Source organism: Natator depressus, chromosome 3 (genome assembly GCF_965152275.1).
Source record: "Natator depressus isolate rNatDep1 chromosome 3, rNatDep2.hap1, whole genome shotgun sequence".
Lineage (NCBI taxonomy): Eukaryota > Metazoa > Chordata > Testudines > Cheloniidae > Natator > Natator depressus.
Window position 1 is genome coordinate 86,850,795 of NC_134236.1, and position 16,392 is coordinate 86,867,186.

Here is a 16,392-nt window from a genome sequence, read left to right on the forward strand (position 1 = left end):
GAGGCAAAAAGGCATCCTTTAAAAAGTGGAAGTTAAATCCTACAGAGGAAAATAGACAGGAGCATAAACACTGGCAAATGAAGTGTAAAAGTACAATTAGAAAGGCCAAAAAAGAATTTGAGGAACAGTTAGCCAAAGACTCAAAAAGTAATAGCAATTTTTTTTAAGAACATCAGAAGCAGGAAGCCTGCTAAACAACCAGTGGGACCACTGGATGATCGAGGTGCTAAAGGAGCACTCAAGGACGATAGGGCCGTTGCAGCGAAACTAAATGAATTCTTTGCATCAGTCTTCACAGCTGAGGATGTGAGGGAGATTCCCAAACCTGAGCCACTCTTTTTAGGTGACAGATCTGAGGAACTATCCTAGATTGAGGTATCATTAGAGGAGGTTTTGGAAAAAAATGATAAATTAAACAGCAATAAGGGAAGGAGGAGGATCCGGGAAACTACAGGCCAGTCAGCCTCACCTCAGTCCCTGGAAAAATCATGGAGCAGGTCCTCAAGGAATCAATTCTGAAGCACTTTGAGGAGAGGAAAGTGATCAGGAACAGTCAGCATGGATTCACCAAGGGCAAGTCATGCCTGGCTAACCTAATTGCCTTCTATGACGAGATAACTGGCTCTGTGGATGAGGGGAAAGCAATGGACATGTTATTCCTTGACTTTCGCAAAGCTTTTGATACGGTCTCCCACAGTATTCTTGCCAGCAAGTTAAAGAACTATGGACTGGATGAATGGACTATAAGGTGGACAGAAAGCTGGCTAGATCGTCGGGCTCAACGGGTAGTGATCAATGGCTCCATGTCTAGTTGGCAGCCGGTATCAAGTGGAGTGCCCCAAGGGTCGGTCCTGGGGCCGTTTTTGTTCAATATCTTCATTAATGATCTGAAGGATGATGTGGATTGCACCCTCAGCAAGTTTGCAGATGACACTAAACTGGGAGGAGAGGTAGAGACGCTGGAGGGTAGGGATAGGATACAGAGGGCCTTAGACAAATTAGAGGATTGGGCCAAAAAAAATCTGATGAGGTTGTACAAGGACAAGTGCACAGTCCTGCACTTAGGATGGAAGAATCCCATGCCCTGATACAGACTAGGGACCGAATGGCTAGGCAGCAGTTCTGCAGAAAAGGACTTAGGGGTGACAGTGGACGAGAAGCTGGATATGAGTCAACAGAGTGCCCTTGTTGCCAAGAATGCCAATGGCATTTTGGGCTGTATAAGTAGGGGCATTGCCAGCAGATCGAGGGACATGATCATTCCCCTCTATTCGACATTGGTGAGGCCTCATCTGGAGTACTGTGTCCAGTTTTGGGCCCCACACTACAAGAAGGATGTGAAAAAATTGGAAAACGTCCAGTGGAGGGCAACAAAAATGATTAGGGGGCTGGAACACATGACTTATGAGAAGAGGCTGAGGAGACTGGGATTGTTTAGTCTTCAGAAGAGAAGAATGAGGGGGGATTTTATAGCTGCTTTCAACTACCTGAAAGGGGGTTGCAGAGAGGATGGATCTAGACTGTTCTCAGTGGTAGCAGATGACAGAACAAGGAGTAATGGTCTCAAGTTGCAGTGGGGGAGGTTTAGGTTGGATATTAGGAAAAACTTTTTCACTAGAAGGGTGGTGAAGCACTGGAATGGGTTACCTAAGGAGGTGGTAGAATCTCCTTCCTTAGAGGTTTTTAAGATCAGGCTTGACAAAGCCCTGGCTGGGATGATTTAGTTGGGGATTGGTCCTGCTTTGTGCAGGGAGTTGGATTAGGTGACCTCCTTCCAATCCTGACATTTTATGATTCTGTCACCAGGACCAGATGGTATTCACCCAAGAGTTCTGAACGAACTCAAATGTGAAATTGAAGAACCACTAACTGTAGTCTGTAACCTATCATTTAAATCTGCTTCTGTACCAGATGACTGGAGGGTAGATAATGTGACGCCAATTTTTAAAAAGGGCTCCAGAGGTGATCCTGGCAATTACAGGCCTGTAGCCTGACTTCAGTACCGGGAAAATTGGTTGAAACTATAACAAAGAACAATATTGTCAGACATATAGATGAACATAATTTGTTGAGGAAGAATCAACATGGTTTTAGTAAAGGGAAATCATGGCTCACCAATTTATTAGAATTCTTTGAGGGGGTCAACAAGCATGTGGACCAAGGAGATACAGTGGATACAGTGTACTTAGATTTTCAGAAAACCTTTGACAAGGTCCCTCACCAAAGGCTCTTATGCAAATTAAGCTGCCACAGAATAAGAGGGAAGGTGCTTTCGTGGACTGGTAACTGGTTAAAAGAGAGGAAACAAAGTGTAGGTATAAATTGTCAGTTTTCAGAATGGAGACAGGTAAATAGCGGTGTCCCCCAGGGGTCTGTTCTAGGACTAGTCCTATTCAACATATTCATAAATGATCTAGAAAAAGCGGTAAATAGTGAGGTGGCAAAATTTGCAGATGATACAAAATTACTAAAGATAGTTAAGACCCAGGCAGACTGCGAAAAGCTACAAAAGGATCTCTCAAAACTGGGTGACTGGGAAACAAAATGGCAGATGAAATTTAATGTTGATAAATGCAAAGTAATGCACATTGGAAAGCATAATCCCAGCTATACATATGAAATGATGGGGTCTAAATTAGCTGTTGCCACTCAAGAAAGAGATCTTGGAGTCATCGTGGATAGTTCTCTGAAAACATCCACTCAATGTGCAGCGGCAATCAAAAAAGTGAACAGAATGCCGGGAATAATTAAGAAAGGGATAATAATAGGACAGAAAATATCTATATAAATCCATGGTACGCCCACATCTTGAATACTGTGTGCAGATATGGTCACCCCATCTCAAAAAAGATATATTGGAATTGGAAAAGGTTCAGAAAAGGGCAAGAAAAATGATTAGGGGTATGGAACAGCTTCCATATGAGGAGAGATTAATAAGACTGGGACTTTTCAGCTTGGAAAAGAGACAGCTAAGGGGAGATATGATTGAGGTCTATAAAATCATGACTGGTGTAGAGAAAGTAGATAAGGAAGTGTTTTTTACTACTTCTCATAACACAAGAACTAGGAGTCACCAAATGAAATGAATAGGCAGTAGGTTTAAAACAAATAAAAGGAAGTATTTCTTCACACAACGCACAGTCAACCTGTGGAACTCATTGCCAGAGGATGTTGTGAAGGCCAAAACCATAACAGGTTCAAAAAAGAACTAGATAAATTCATGGAGGATAGGTCCATCAACGGCTATTAGCCAGGATGGACAGGAATGGTGTTCCTAGCCTCTGTTTGCAAGAAGCTGAGAATGGGTGAGAGGAGATGGGTCACTTGATTACTGTTCTGTTCATTCCCTCTAGGGCACCTGGCACTGGCCACTGTTGGAAGACAGGATACTGGGCTAGATGGACCTTTGGTCTGACCCAGTAGGGCCATTCTTATGTTCTAAATAGCTACCATTGCTGCTGTAACCAGGTATATACTGATCTTTCTGTTCATCAGCTATTTATACACCCAAGTAGCAGAATCTTACTGGATCAATGTGATTTGGCTGCTGCTAAGGGAAGCTGTTGCTTCTTTCTACAATGGAAAGAAGATCTTCAATTCTTTCGCTTCTGAAACAACAACATTTATCACATGTGAGTCTTACACAACATTGAGGGTTGGCTGAATACATTGTCAACAATAGTTTTTTTCTAAACTGACAGTGAAAGAAATGCTTTTCCTGCAATGCATGATTTGTAGAGTGGGCGGCTGCCTGAATCATGGACATTAGAGACAAAACAGACTGCATAGGTCATTAGCCCATTTTCCAATCAATGCTGGATGGTTCTTTACAGTATATGCTCTCTTGTTTTGTCTAGCCTAGTTTTAAAAGATTCAAAACACTGGGGCTCACAAGTGCTCTGCTTAAACTGACCACTCCTAAAATACACAACTACAACTGTGACTACAGTTACTATGGGGTCTTTTATTTAGTATTCTTCTCTTGGTGTACCTATGAATGGTGCCTGCAATAAGAGGTGCGACTACAGAACATTTGGACATACCTGAGCTACGTTTGATCTAGTGATCTTGAATAACAGTGAAACTATGGAAGCACGGGCTGGATATGAATTCAAACAGCTATCCCATGCTGCCATGGCTTCAGTGCTATTGTTATTGGAGATAGCTAGATCAAAGCTAGCTCAGGTATGTCTAGATGTGTTGCAGTCACACCTCTGACTGCAGCATCGACTTACGCAATGTGTACCACTATGATAGCTTGAACTGGAGGCTTTCCTTTTTCTTTGCTTCAGTGACACATTCCTTGTCGTCACTGTGCACATGAAAATGGCTGCCCATTTTGATCAAAAACAGCACGTGGAATGTCACTAACAAAGAAAAAAGTGTAGTGTTTCCAAGCTAAAAGAGCTGTGTTAGTATTACATTGAAAGCTACAGTATTGCCTAGCTGAACTCAAGGGAATTGTAGGCATGGGCCTTTGGAGCCCCAGCAGATCCCCTCAGCTTCCAGTAGATCTGATCTATATGTGAAGGGGAGATGTTCTACACAATTAGTTATTTATATTTAATATTGAAATTTATGCACCTCCCCTTTTTAACAGCTTTCATGTTAATGCCCTCCATCCACCAGTGCCGGGAAATACTAGAGAGAGAGACAGGGGTGTATTCTACCTTCCAATCCTATGGACTTCACATTTCAGGGGGGTTGCATGGTTGTAAAGGAATGCAGAATTCAGCTCACTATATTAAAATAAACTGCGGTAACCTCAATAAATAGATGCAGGGTCTAACCCTGCAGAGACTTGAGCATGTGATTATGGGCATAAAGTTAAATATTCCAACTGAAGTCAATGTGCCTTCTTACATGGAGTAAAGATGCTCAGGTACCCAAGTTTCTGCAGGATCAGTCCCTAGATAATTCTCTTCAATTGCTTATTTTTCAGAGATCAAGTTCTTGCTTTTCCAGGGCATTGTTTCACTAGAGGCAACCCTGAACTAATGTATAATGAGTCACACTTTATATTTTTAGTTTATAAAGGACTAATAGATGTTTTAGTAAATGGCTAATCAATTGTTATGGATTTTTATAGAATCCAGCAGGCCAATAGGTTGCTGCGACCATTGATTATAACCATCTATAATGCCGCATCTTGTGCTTCTAACCATCAACAACCCATACGCCTCATGTCTGTAACATGGCAATGACATCGATCAATCATTTATTAACCCTTTATAAACTCTTTATAGGTAGACTCAATGTAAAGTGTGACTGTATATTCTTAGCAAGGCTAATTCTCTCTCCAGATATTGCTGTTCACCATTAGCATCTAGTTGCAGCATATCATAGACATGTCATGAAAACTCCCTGTTCTCTACTTACATGGACAATGACAAGAGAACTAACAGTTGAAACAGTTGGATTTTCTGACAATCTGAACTGAATTCCCATAGGAAGAAATAAGATCTCTCAACTTGAAATGTCTTTCATGTGTGCAGTGCATCCCTGGGCCCCCCTTGACTCTGGTTTCGGTGACAGTTGACAGTCACAGGTGTTTGGGAAGGTGTTTGATACTGTAAGGTTATAACAGTGCCAGTGTGCATTTATTACTGGGGCTCTGAACAATGAGCACTCACTGAACGAATTTGAGTTATATAGCACTGTTTGTTTATTTCATCTTACCATCTTCATCTTCTTTATGAGAGAGAAGTGGATCCATGTTTCCCACATGCCAGCCATGGGCTGGTAAGGAGCAGCTGCTGCTTCTTAACATCAAAATTCATTTCTGGGTCAATTTCAGCATATTTTCTTATAATGCATGTACTATATTCGTCACTGGTCTTGTGATGGAGTTTTACAGGTAGCTTTGCCATTTTTCATTTTCACATAAAAAGCTCTGACCAGCAAGTCTGTCAGTGTACAATCAAGTGAGTTTAAACTGAGAAATGCCAAAAAATCAGAGAACCTTTCTGGCTGATGATCTGCCAAGTGTGGATTTGGAGGCATATAATACTCTGCAGTCTCCAGGGCTGTGATTATCTCTCAGCGTTACTAGTGTTAAAATAATGGCATCAGCTGTGGCTATAGAAAGCTGCAGATACGTTGGCAGACCTCTGCCTGGAAGGTTGCTGCAAGACAACTCACTAGTGCACCCGGGAGTTGAGGGCCTCTAAAAATACAAGTCAATGGGGAGACAGGGAAAGTAAGCATCAGCTTCTCTAGGTCAGTTTTGTTTGTAGTTTAATGGGCTTTGAGCCTACAAATCTGGGACTTACATAACTTTCTATTTGGGAGTCAGATGTTTGGAGTATGTGTTCATGATGGCATGCTGGAGGTGCGAAATTTTGCTTTTTGGCGCACCAGAAGCAGTTGCTGGGGAAACAAACAAACACACATCATCAAGCCATTTTGTGGAATCCTGTATTTTGTCACATAAAACTTGCCTTACACAAATTGGGATTTTTCCACCTCTCTAACTAAAAAAATATTAGCAAATAAATTATTCAGTTAATTTTGCAAATTATTCTTCAGATAAAATTAGTTGATAAATAGTATTTGAGCAGTTCTACCAAGTAAGATGGAGGGCAGTTAAATAAATCGGAAGGAATTTAACTTGCAAAAGATGGAAAGATTTTTGAAGGATGGCACAGGAATTCACTACAGGGGTTGGTGCCAAAAAATATATAACGACACTCTGGGAGGTGAAAGAGAGACAGAATTTCACTCAAGCTGTAATCACACATGAGACACAGAGACAGCAGTGCAGAGAGAGAGAGGTTTAGCCTTGGGGAAACACTGTGTGCTACTGTGAAGAAAAATATCTTACAGCTTTTTACTTATTTAATTTCAACAGGAATACAACCAGAACAATTATAAAGATGATTTCTACTGGATTAATGAGTGGATTTACGAATGGACTTCACCTGTATACCCACTGGTGAGTGGAAGTGGAATCTGGTATTTCAGGATCAATTCCTGAAGTGTATATTTGATCTCAGCCAATAAATCCTACCAGCTGCTCCACATGGGTGGATCCCTAGACTAGTGCCGTTAACCACCATTTGCTTTAATGGGCTACACATTGATATAAATGTTGACAAACACAGAGCAGCTTGCAGAATTAAGGCCTTAGATAATCCAGTGGTATTATGATGGATGTGCTATGCCTTGGTAACAGGGGCTGCACCTGTCTGAAAAGCCTAAAAATGATAAAAGCAAGACCACTACAACTTTCAAATACAAGAATGCATCTGTTAGGTTGCTCAAAATGGCTGTTCATAAATACTGTAATATTTTGGTGTAAGCTATCTGATTGACCTCTAATTTCTGAGGATGACTAAAGATTCCTCTTTTTTAGCCTGCATCATTACCATTCACAGTCAGCATTAACTCTTCGCTGCCTAGCATTTCTCACTGAGGCAACCAATCAGCTGGGCTATATATTTTTATTATAACTTAAACCAGATTAATAGAACAACCCATGCTATTTCAATTCGAAACATTTCACAAAACTTTCGATATTGCATTTTTTGAGTAGGAATCACCTCTCTTCTCATTTTCCCTATTATAGCTGCTCCATTTTTTCTAGGCACATTTTGTTTCCATTTCAGTTTGTCCTGTTGTACAATTTATTAATGAGCTAAAGTGCTTTGCAAATGTGGGCAGCAATTTAGTATTTGCTCCACTCTCCCTCTCTTCCAAAGTATTATCCTGAATGTTTCCTCTCCAGATTAATAGATGGTATTGAAAATGGGAGTCAAACTTTTCTAACTGGGTGCCACATAATGTCACATTGCCATATATCAAGCTGTGTATTTCTTAATGCTGTCTCAGGGGTCAAAACCTAAAGAGCTCAGTCTGCATGCAGCCAGCTAATGCAGAGAGATTAGGAGGATATATTTTGTTAGAAGTTTTCTTAAAGAGCAAATAGAGCTACTCTGGTGCTTACAAAACTGTCCTCCTCCCAGCACAGTCACAGACTTTATATGACAATTCAACAGTGTTGTCAAGTCTCAAAATATTATCCTGAATCTTGTGATATTTGGTATTTTTCTTAAAGCTTCAACTCCTGGAATCAAATGATTACATGAATATCTTTTTCACGTTAGAAACAAAGTAAGTTTCTAGACCTCGTGGCTGCAGAGAAAAGCCTGAAAACATGAGCCAACTGCACCCTAAAGTCTCAGAAACCAGAAGACAGAAAAAGAACCTAAATTTCTGATTTTTAAAATCTCACGATTTAAGACAATTTTTTGAGGCCTGACTCATGATTTTTGAACACTTTGGATTGGCAATATTGATTCAAATTAATGGAAATTATAGCTGGTTCTTCACTCTTTGTGTTACTGTGGGACAGGTTCTTTACAGGTGATTTACTATGAAATTCCTTAGCCACATGGGAGATTGATTCATGACCTCATGCAGCATTCTCATAGCTTCTTCACCCAAACCCCTAACAGAAACCAATGGCTATTGTCTTTTTGCGGAAAGAATGGGCGGCTTGCTAATCTCCTCTGATGTCTTTAGTGGATGCACCATTCTCCCATCTGGTGTATTTGTGGGGCGACCAGGCAAAGCTATTGCCACCCTAAAACTCTGAGTGCTCTGTCAGGAAGGAGGCAATAAGTGGTTTTCCCCCTCCACAGTGCAGTGGAAGAAGAGTGTGGAGCTGCTTCTTCATAGCGTCACTGTCTCTGAGAAATGAGTCAAAATGGCATCTGGTAACCCCACCTGACAACTGGTTAGATTCTGTCAATTAAGAAATCAGGGCCAATGCTACGTGACCTATCTCAACCAAGCAACCCAGCTTGATGCAAAAACCAAATATGAAAATTAATGTGGACATTTTTAACAGTCTTAAAAGGAGAGAAAGAAATTTTCATTTAAAAAAAATCTCAGATCTGACAGTTTTCATTTGTGAAAATTTTCAGAGTTTTGAAAACAGGAGTTTTTGCTGTGGGAAAGAGGGGCAGGGCACTTTGCTACACAGACCTGCTCTAGAAATGAGTCACAAGATATAATTATGGGATGCTAACAACGTTCACATCATTCTATTGAGAGCCACTGGGTACAGAAAGTATTCAACAACTCGTGTAATATCGCCGAGCTCTTGTGTATGACTATCAATTATTGTTTGCAGAGGTGGATTTACCATGAAACAAACTGTGCAGTGGCACAGGGCCCCCCATGAAAGGGGACCCCCCAAAATGCAGGACAAATCTCATCTGACAACAAGCCCTTGAGTCCCGGCCAGCGGCGCAGCTGGGCTCAGGCAGGCAGGCTGCTTGCATTCAGTGGCTGGTGGACCCACGGCCCTCCCGGAAGCGGCCGGCTGCTGGCACATGTCTGCGTGCCCCTGAGGGGGGGAGGCGTCTCCGTGCACTGCCCCCATCCCAGGCAGTGCATGGAGACCCGCTGCCTCCCCTCCCCCCAAGGGGCGTGCAGAGACGTGCCAGCAGCAGGGCTAAGGCAGCTCCCTGCTCACGCTGCCTCCCTTCCTCTGTGCCATGCCGCTCCTGGAAGCAGCTGGCATGTTCCTGCAGCCCCTGGGGGGAGTGTGTCTCCATGCATTGCCCCCGCCCTGAGCACCAACTCCCCAGCTCCTATTGGCTGGGAACTGTGGTCAATGGGAGCTGCAGAAGCTGTGCAGAGAGACCCCCCCTGACCCCCCACCTAGAAGCCGCTGCCAGAGGGGTGTGCCGGTCACTTTGGGAGCTGTGCCGCCCAAGATAAGCGCTGCCCCCCTGACCTCTACTGTATTCCAACCCCCTGCCCCAGCCCAGAGCCCGCACCCAAACTTCCTCCCAGAGCCCAACCCTGCTGCACCCGACCCCCCTGCCCCAGCCCAGAGCCCTCCACCAAACTCCCTCCCAGAGCCTGACCCCCGCACCCACTCCTGCACCCCAACCCCCTGCCCCAGTCAAGATACCTCACTTTATTTTCATTTACTTCCTATTATAATATAGGAAGAGGATGAAGAAAAAAAGAATGAAAAACGGTGTGTGTGGGGGAGATAAGAGAGAATGTTCTTTTTCTTGGCTGGGTCCCAAGGGAGGCCCCCCAAAAATGAAGCGCACAGGACCCCACTAACTCTAAATCCACCACTGATTGTTTGTGCTATGACTTATTAGTTCTATATACTGTGAAAAATTAGCATTGGCAGAGCTAATTGATAGTCATACACAAGAGCTTGGCGACATTACATGAGCTGTTGAATTTTTTCTGTGGGACATTTTCAGTTCAGCTTTAACTTGCACCCTCATCCACATCTCCCCAATCCCCCAACAAAAACCCCTGAAAGTGACCAAGTTCAACAATAGAACAACATACTTTGCATTTTTATACTGCCTTTAATGTGAATTTCTCAACGTGCTCTGCAAACCACAGGCATTGCCAAACTGGATGAGACCTGTTGTCTCTTTAGGTCCAAACTTCAGTAGAAGGAGCAAGAAACCTTATTATGGAATAACCCACTACAGGGGATGGTTGTTCCTTACCCCTTTCACTTAGCTGGTTTCCATCTCTCCAAGGCATTCATATGGTTCCCCCATTACCACAGGAGCTGAGCATCTCACAATCTTTAATGTGTTTATGCCTCACAACACACCTGGGAGGAAGGGAATTGCTATTATCCCCATTTTACAGATGGGGAAGTAAGACACAGAAAGACTAAGTGACATGACCAAGGTCACATAAGAAGTCTGTGGTGGAATAGGTTTCAGAGTAACAGCCGTGTTAGTCTGTATTTGCAAAAAGAAAAGGAGTACTTGTGGCACCTTAGAGACTAACCAATTTATTTGAGTATACGCTTTCGTGAGCTACAGCTCACTTCATCGGATGCATACTGTGGAAAGTGTAGAAGATTTTTTATACACACAAAGCATGAAAAAATACCTCCCCCCACCCCACTCTCCTGCTGGCAATAGCTTATCTAAAGTGATCACTATCCTTACAATGTGTATGATAATCAAGTTGGGGAACACTATCCCCGATAATGTCACGGCTAACCTGGTGGCTGAACTTTGTGACTTTGTCCTTACACGTAACTATTTTACATTTGGGGACAATGTATACCTTCAGATCAGCGGCACTGCTATGGGTACCCGCATTGCCCCACAGTATGCCAACATTTTTATGGCTGACTTAGAACAACGCTTCCTCAGCTCTCATCCCCTAATGCCCCTACTCTACTTGCGCTATATTGATGACATCTTCATCATCTGGACCCATGGAAAAGAAGCCCTTGAGGAATTCCACCATGATTTCAACAATTTCCATCTCACCATCAACCTCAGCCTGGTCCAGTCCACACAAGAGATCCACTTCCTGGATACTACAGTGCTAATAAACGATGGTCACATAAACACCACCCTATACCGGAAATCTACTGACCGCTATGCCCACCTACATGCCTCCAGCTTTCATCCAGACCACACCACATGATCCATTGTCTACAGCCAAGCTCTTTGATACAACCGCATTTGCTCCAACCCCGCAGAGAGAGACAAACACCTACAAGATCTCTATCAAGCATTCTTACAACTACAATACCCACCTGCTGAAGTGAAGAAACAGATTGACAGAGCCAGAAGAGTACCCAGAAGTCACCTACTACAGGACAGGCCCAACAAAGAAAATAACAGAACGCCACTAGCTGTCACCTTCAGCCCCCAACTAAAACCTCTCCAACGCATCATCAAAGTTCTACAACCTATCCTGAAGGATGACCCAACACTCTCACAAATCTTGGGAGACAGGCCAGTCCTTGCCTACAGACAGCCCCCCAACCTGAAGCAAATACTCACCAGCAACCACACACCACACAACAGAACCACTAACCCAGGAACCTATCCTTGCAACAAAGCCCGTTGCCAACTGTGCCCACATATCTATTCAGGGGACACCATCAAAGGGCCTAATAACATCAGCCACACTATCAGAGGCTCGTTCACCTACACATCCACCAATGTGATATATGCCATCATGTGCCAGCAATGCCCCTCTGCCATGTACATTGGTCAAACTGGACAGTCTCTACGTAAAAGAATAAATGGACACAAATCAGATGTCAAGAATTATAACATTCATAAACCAGTCGGAGAACACTTCAATCTCTCTGGTCACGCGATTACAGACATGAAAGTTGCAATTCTTCAACAAAAAAACTTCAAATCCAGACTCCAGCGAGAAACTGTTGAATTGGAATTCATTTGCAAATTGGATACAATTAACTTAGGCTTGAATAGAGACTGGGAGTGGCTAAGTCATTATGCAAGGTAACCTATTTCCCCTTGTTTTTTCCTAACCCCCCCCCCCCCCCCCAGACATTCTTGTTAAACCCTGGATTTGTGCTGGAAATGGCCCACCTTGATTATCATACACATTGTAAGGAGAGTGGTCACTTTAGATAAGCTATTACCAGCAGGAGAGTGGGGTGGGGGGAGGTATTTTTTCATGCTTTATGTGTATATAATAAGATCTTCTACACTTTCCACAGTATGCATCCGATGAAGTGAGCTGTAGCTCACGAAAGCTTATGCTCAAATAAATTGGTTAGTCTCTAAGGTGCCACAAGTACTCCTTTTCTTTTTGTGGTGGAATAGGGATTTTAAACCACGTCTTCCAAGTGCCCTAATCACTGGACCATCCTTCATCTCTTTAGGATTATGTTCTGAATCATGAGGATTTGTATTCCTTTTAATTTTTTATTTGATCTGATCTAATTGTGGATGATTCTATAAGTGCTCATGCTTCTTCTAAATCCTGCTCAGCTCTTGGCCTTAGTGATATTTTGGGCAATAAATTCTACATGTTAATTATTCGTTGTGTAAAAAGAGAATTTCTGTCTAACAGCTTTAAATCTATCTCCTTTCAGTTTCTTTAGATGTCCCATTATTCTTGTATCAGGATAAGAGTGAATAGGAAGGCCCAATTTACCTCCCCACCCATACCAATAGTTATTTTTAAATATCTTTATTATCATGTCCTTCTTATGCATCTTCCAGCTCTAAACTAAACAGGCTCATCATTTCAATCTCTTCTCCCACAGTACCATTTCTATGCCTTTAATAATTTTCATCCTCCATCCCTGAACCACTTCTATTTTTGTTGTATCATTTTCCAGTGTGGGGACCAAAATGGAACAGATTGTTCAGGGCAAGGATGCACTATCAATTTGTATAATGGCCTATTTTCAGTTTTATTTTCTATTCCACTCCTTATGCAGGTCCTTATGCAAGGTACCTAAATCCTGTTTTTTAAGCTCCACTGTGATCCACAAAACTCCTGCTCAACTGACAACTCACCCTGTAGGCCTAAACTCCGCAGTGCATAATTTTTTGCATTAAAAGTTTCCTTGGTGCCTAAGTTTCTGCCTTGGGCATGCACACTTCTGCCTCACTGTAGGCATCTGGGCCATTGGACTCCACGACAGTCTGATGTTGGTCTCCCTAAATCTCTCCTGTTGAAGTTGTTCCACTTTAATTAAAAAATTGAATAATAAAATATTAATTAGGCCAGAGCGAGAATGACTTTATAGCCCAGTGGTTAGAGCACTCACTTGAGAGGTCACAGTTCTCTGTTCAAATCCCTTTGGTTTAGCAGGCAGAGTGGGGACTTGAACTGGGGATCTCCCCATAGCCCAGGTGAGTACCTTAACCACTGGCCTAAAGATTATAAGGGAGGGTCATTTCCTTCCTCCCCACAGCCGTTTAGTGTGGAGTTAGGTACTGAACATGCTTACAGGACTGGGCCCCACAAGCAAGTTAGGCAAAGAATGCCTGTCTTTCTGGGGGGCAGAGATAGGCTCCTCCCTGCAGCCAGAATTTAAGCCCTGCCCCTCTCACTGAGACAGAGATCTTGGATACCACCCTCTCCTCAGCATCTCCCACAGGCTGTCTTAAGTGGCCCTCTGCCTACCATGCTGGCTTTGTGAACTGCATTCTAAGACTCCTCTCTCCCTATTTATCATATAGGAGCCTAGGCCCCTAAGTCAGGCTTTGTGGATCATGATGTTGTCATAGGTGCCTAAAAGTTATGCACTGTAATGCTTAGTGTTGGATCCTTACAGAGCCAGACCTGACAGTTTTCACAAGTCCTTTTTAGAAGCTATTTGAAAGCCTATCTGACAGACTGGGTTACCTTGCTAAATCAATAGTCGTGGGTATTTGCTCTTCTATCTTCCTAAAAGGTGTGAATGGAAGGGCTACCAGAGCAACATGCATGGCAACAAACATAGCTGTTTGCCATGGCTAGTTATTTGTTTGCGCTTAGAGTTCCCTGAGAGTAGAGCTCACGAAAGGAAAGGAGTTCCATTCTGCCCTCCCCTCCCCAAGAACCTGGGTGGGCTCCACTTTAATGTAACAGTCCATGCCACCTTTTACTCTTCTTCCCTATTTGAGAACTACATTACCTGGACAATAAATGGTAGCAGCTTTCTCTCCCGGCTGTGATCCTGAAGCACTCAACTGCTCTTTGACAAGGGCTGCTATTAGACCCAACCCAGCCCAGCTGGAGCCAATTTAGAGCCACTCTAGTGTGGCAATCAGTGGCTCCCTGGAACTGAGGCAATAAGGCGACACGTCTGCTCTGTAAGCCCCATGGAAGCAGCAGCCTGTAGTGTGCTTTGTGGTTCACATCTGCATAGAGCTCCTGGGAAGTGCTGAGGCAGAGCCAAGGTTCCAGCCTATTTGGAGCCGCAGAGGTTATGATCTGGGGTGGCGCCTGTGAAGCAGAGACCCTGTAGAAGCCCTTTGCTAGTTTACTAGTTTTGTTTCCGATAAATGCCTTGTGGCTTTGACACCTTAAATGAAGTTTGTCTGAGTCACCTGTGGCAAGCCTTCTCCGAGCACTCAGCTCACTAACTTACTCAAAATTACTGAGGTGTCCTAGAAAAAAGCCACAAGGCACTTTCAGGCCTTTGTGAGAAAAGAAAGTCTTTCTTTGACGAGAAAACACAGCAGTTCTCAAGCGTTATGGTTTGCGTTGCCTTACATTTTACGATACAGCTGACTGTGCTTTCCCACGGGGGAACAAGGAGTCCCTCAATAAAATTAGCAGCTGCTGAGTTCTGAATAAAAGGGACTATTTCACACAAGATAGTCCTGTGGACTTTGCTGCCATAGGAGTCACCACCTCAAATAGAGTAGATTTGGGGTTTTTCTGTCTAAAAAGGGCTAGATAACTGAGTATAAACAGTAAGAGAGACAACGTGCAGGAGGTACTATCTTTTATTGGACCAACTTCTGCTGGTGAGAGAGATAAGTTGTTGAGCTTACACAGAACTCTTCTCTGTGTGGCTAGTCTCTCTCACCAACTACACAGGTCAGGACTGCACTTTGCAGTGGGGAAGCATAATGCCTGCCTGAGGCTTCCAGATTGGGGGGCAATGCCACCCCTTGCCCCCTAAACTACACCCATATTAAAAAAGGGGGGCATGGCCCCCTGGCCCCTCTGGTTCTGGCACCATTGCACATGGGCCTACATTTTCAAGTGACTAGTGATTTTGTGCGCTCAACTTGATTTTCACAGGGTGGGTGTGAAACACTTTATTTAAATCACGCCCTTGGAAAGGAGTCTCCACTGGACACCTAAAATCACCAGTCACATTTGAAAATGCAGGCCATGAGCTCTAGGAAAAAGGCTAAGAAATTCATCAGTCCTCAGGCTAACCAAATCTCCCCTCCCCTTATACAGTATTAGTACTGTAGAGAGACGTGTACATTCTATAAAAGTGAAATTCACCCCAGGGAAGAAGGTTAGTGCAAGGCCTATGACTCAGTTGGCTCTCAGATTATTTTCACAGCTTTCATGGAAGTCAGTGTGTATCTGGGGTCAGGATTTGACCCATGCCAGGTCTCTGTAAAATCTGAACCCAGTTGTCTTTAATAATCCCTCTATTTAATACAATGACAAACTTTCTAATTCAATGCAAATCTTGCCCATCTGGTCCAAATCCTGTTCAGCCACAGGTGCAAGAGACAATGGCAGGTGTGTTCTTGGTACAAGGAATCCAGCCAGCACAGAGCAGGATTCCACAAGGCTGACTAGCCAATATACTCTATGGTGCTCTTTGTTAATCATTGCATTCAGTGCACACTGCTGGTGGCAAAGTGCTGCAGCTGTCACTATATGGTACATGCTCAATGCCTTTATTGCACAAGCTGCTCCTTTGGCAGAGGCCTATCTTTTACCGCAGCCATGCCTTGAATCACACACACACACACACATGAAGTCAGAGCTTGCACATTTGAGAACGTGGAAGAATGAGATTTTCCTGGCTCTTAATTATCTTATTGAGAATCCAGCAAGAGTCAAGCTCAGGAATAAGGTTCTCTAGGACATTTTGAAACAAGACTATTCAAGATTATTGTTGTGGAGGAAACTCTTTTTGGATGG

General features: G+C 43.3%; 1 protein-coding gene across 1 annotated transcript in view; it reads left to right on the plus strand.

The window, feature by feature from the left end:
• Window positions 1–16,392, plus strand: part of CCN6 (cellular communication network factor 6) — a 66,003-nt gene that overhangs the window by 13,677 nt on the left and 35,934 nt on the right. The window contains exon 3 of the mRNA XM_074948263.1: window positions 6,851–6,934. Within this exon, the coding sequence (XP_074804364.1) occupies window positions 6,876–6,934 (59 nt within the window). The 5' untranslated portion in view covers window positions 6,851–6,875. The remainder of the gene's footprint in view (window positions 1–6,850; window positions 6,935–16,392) is intronic.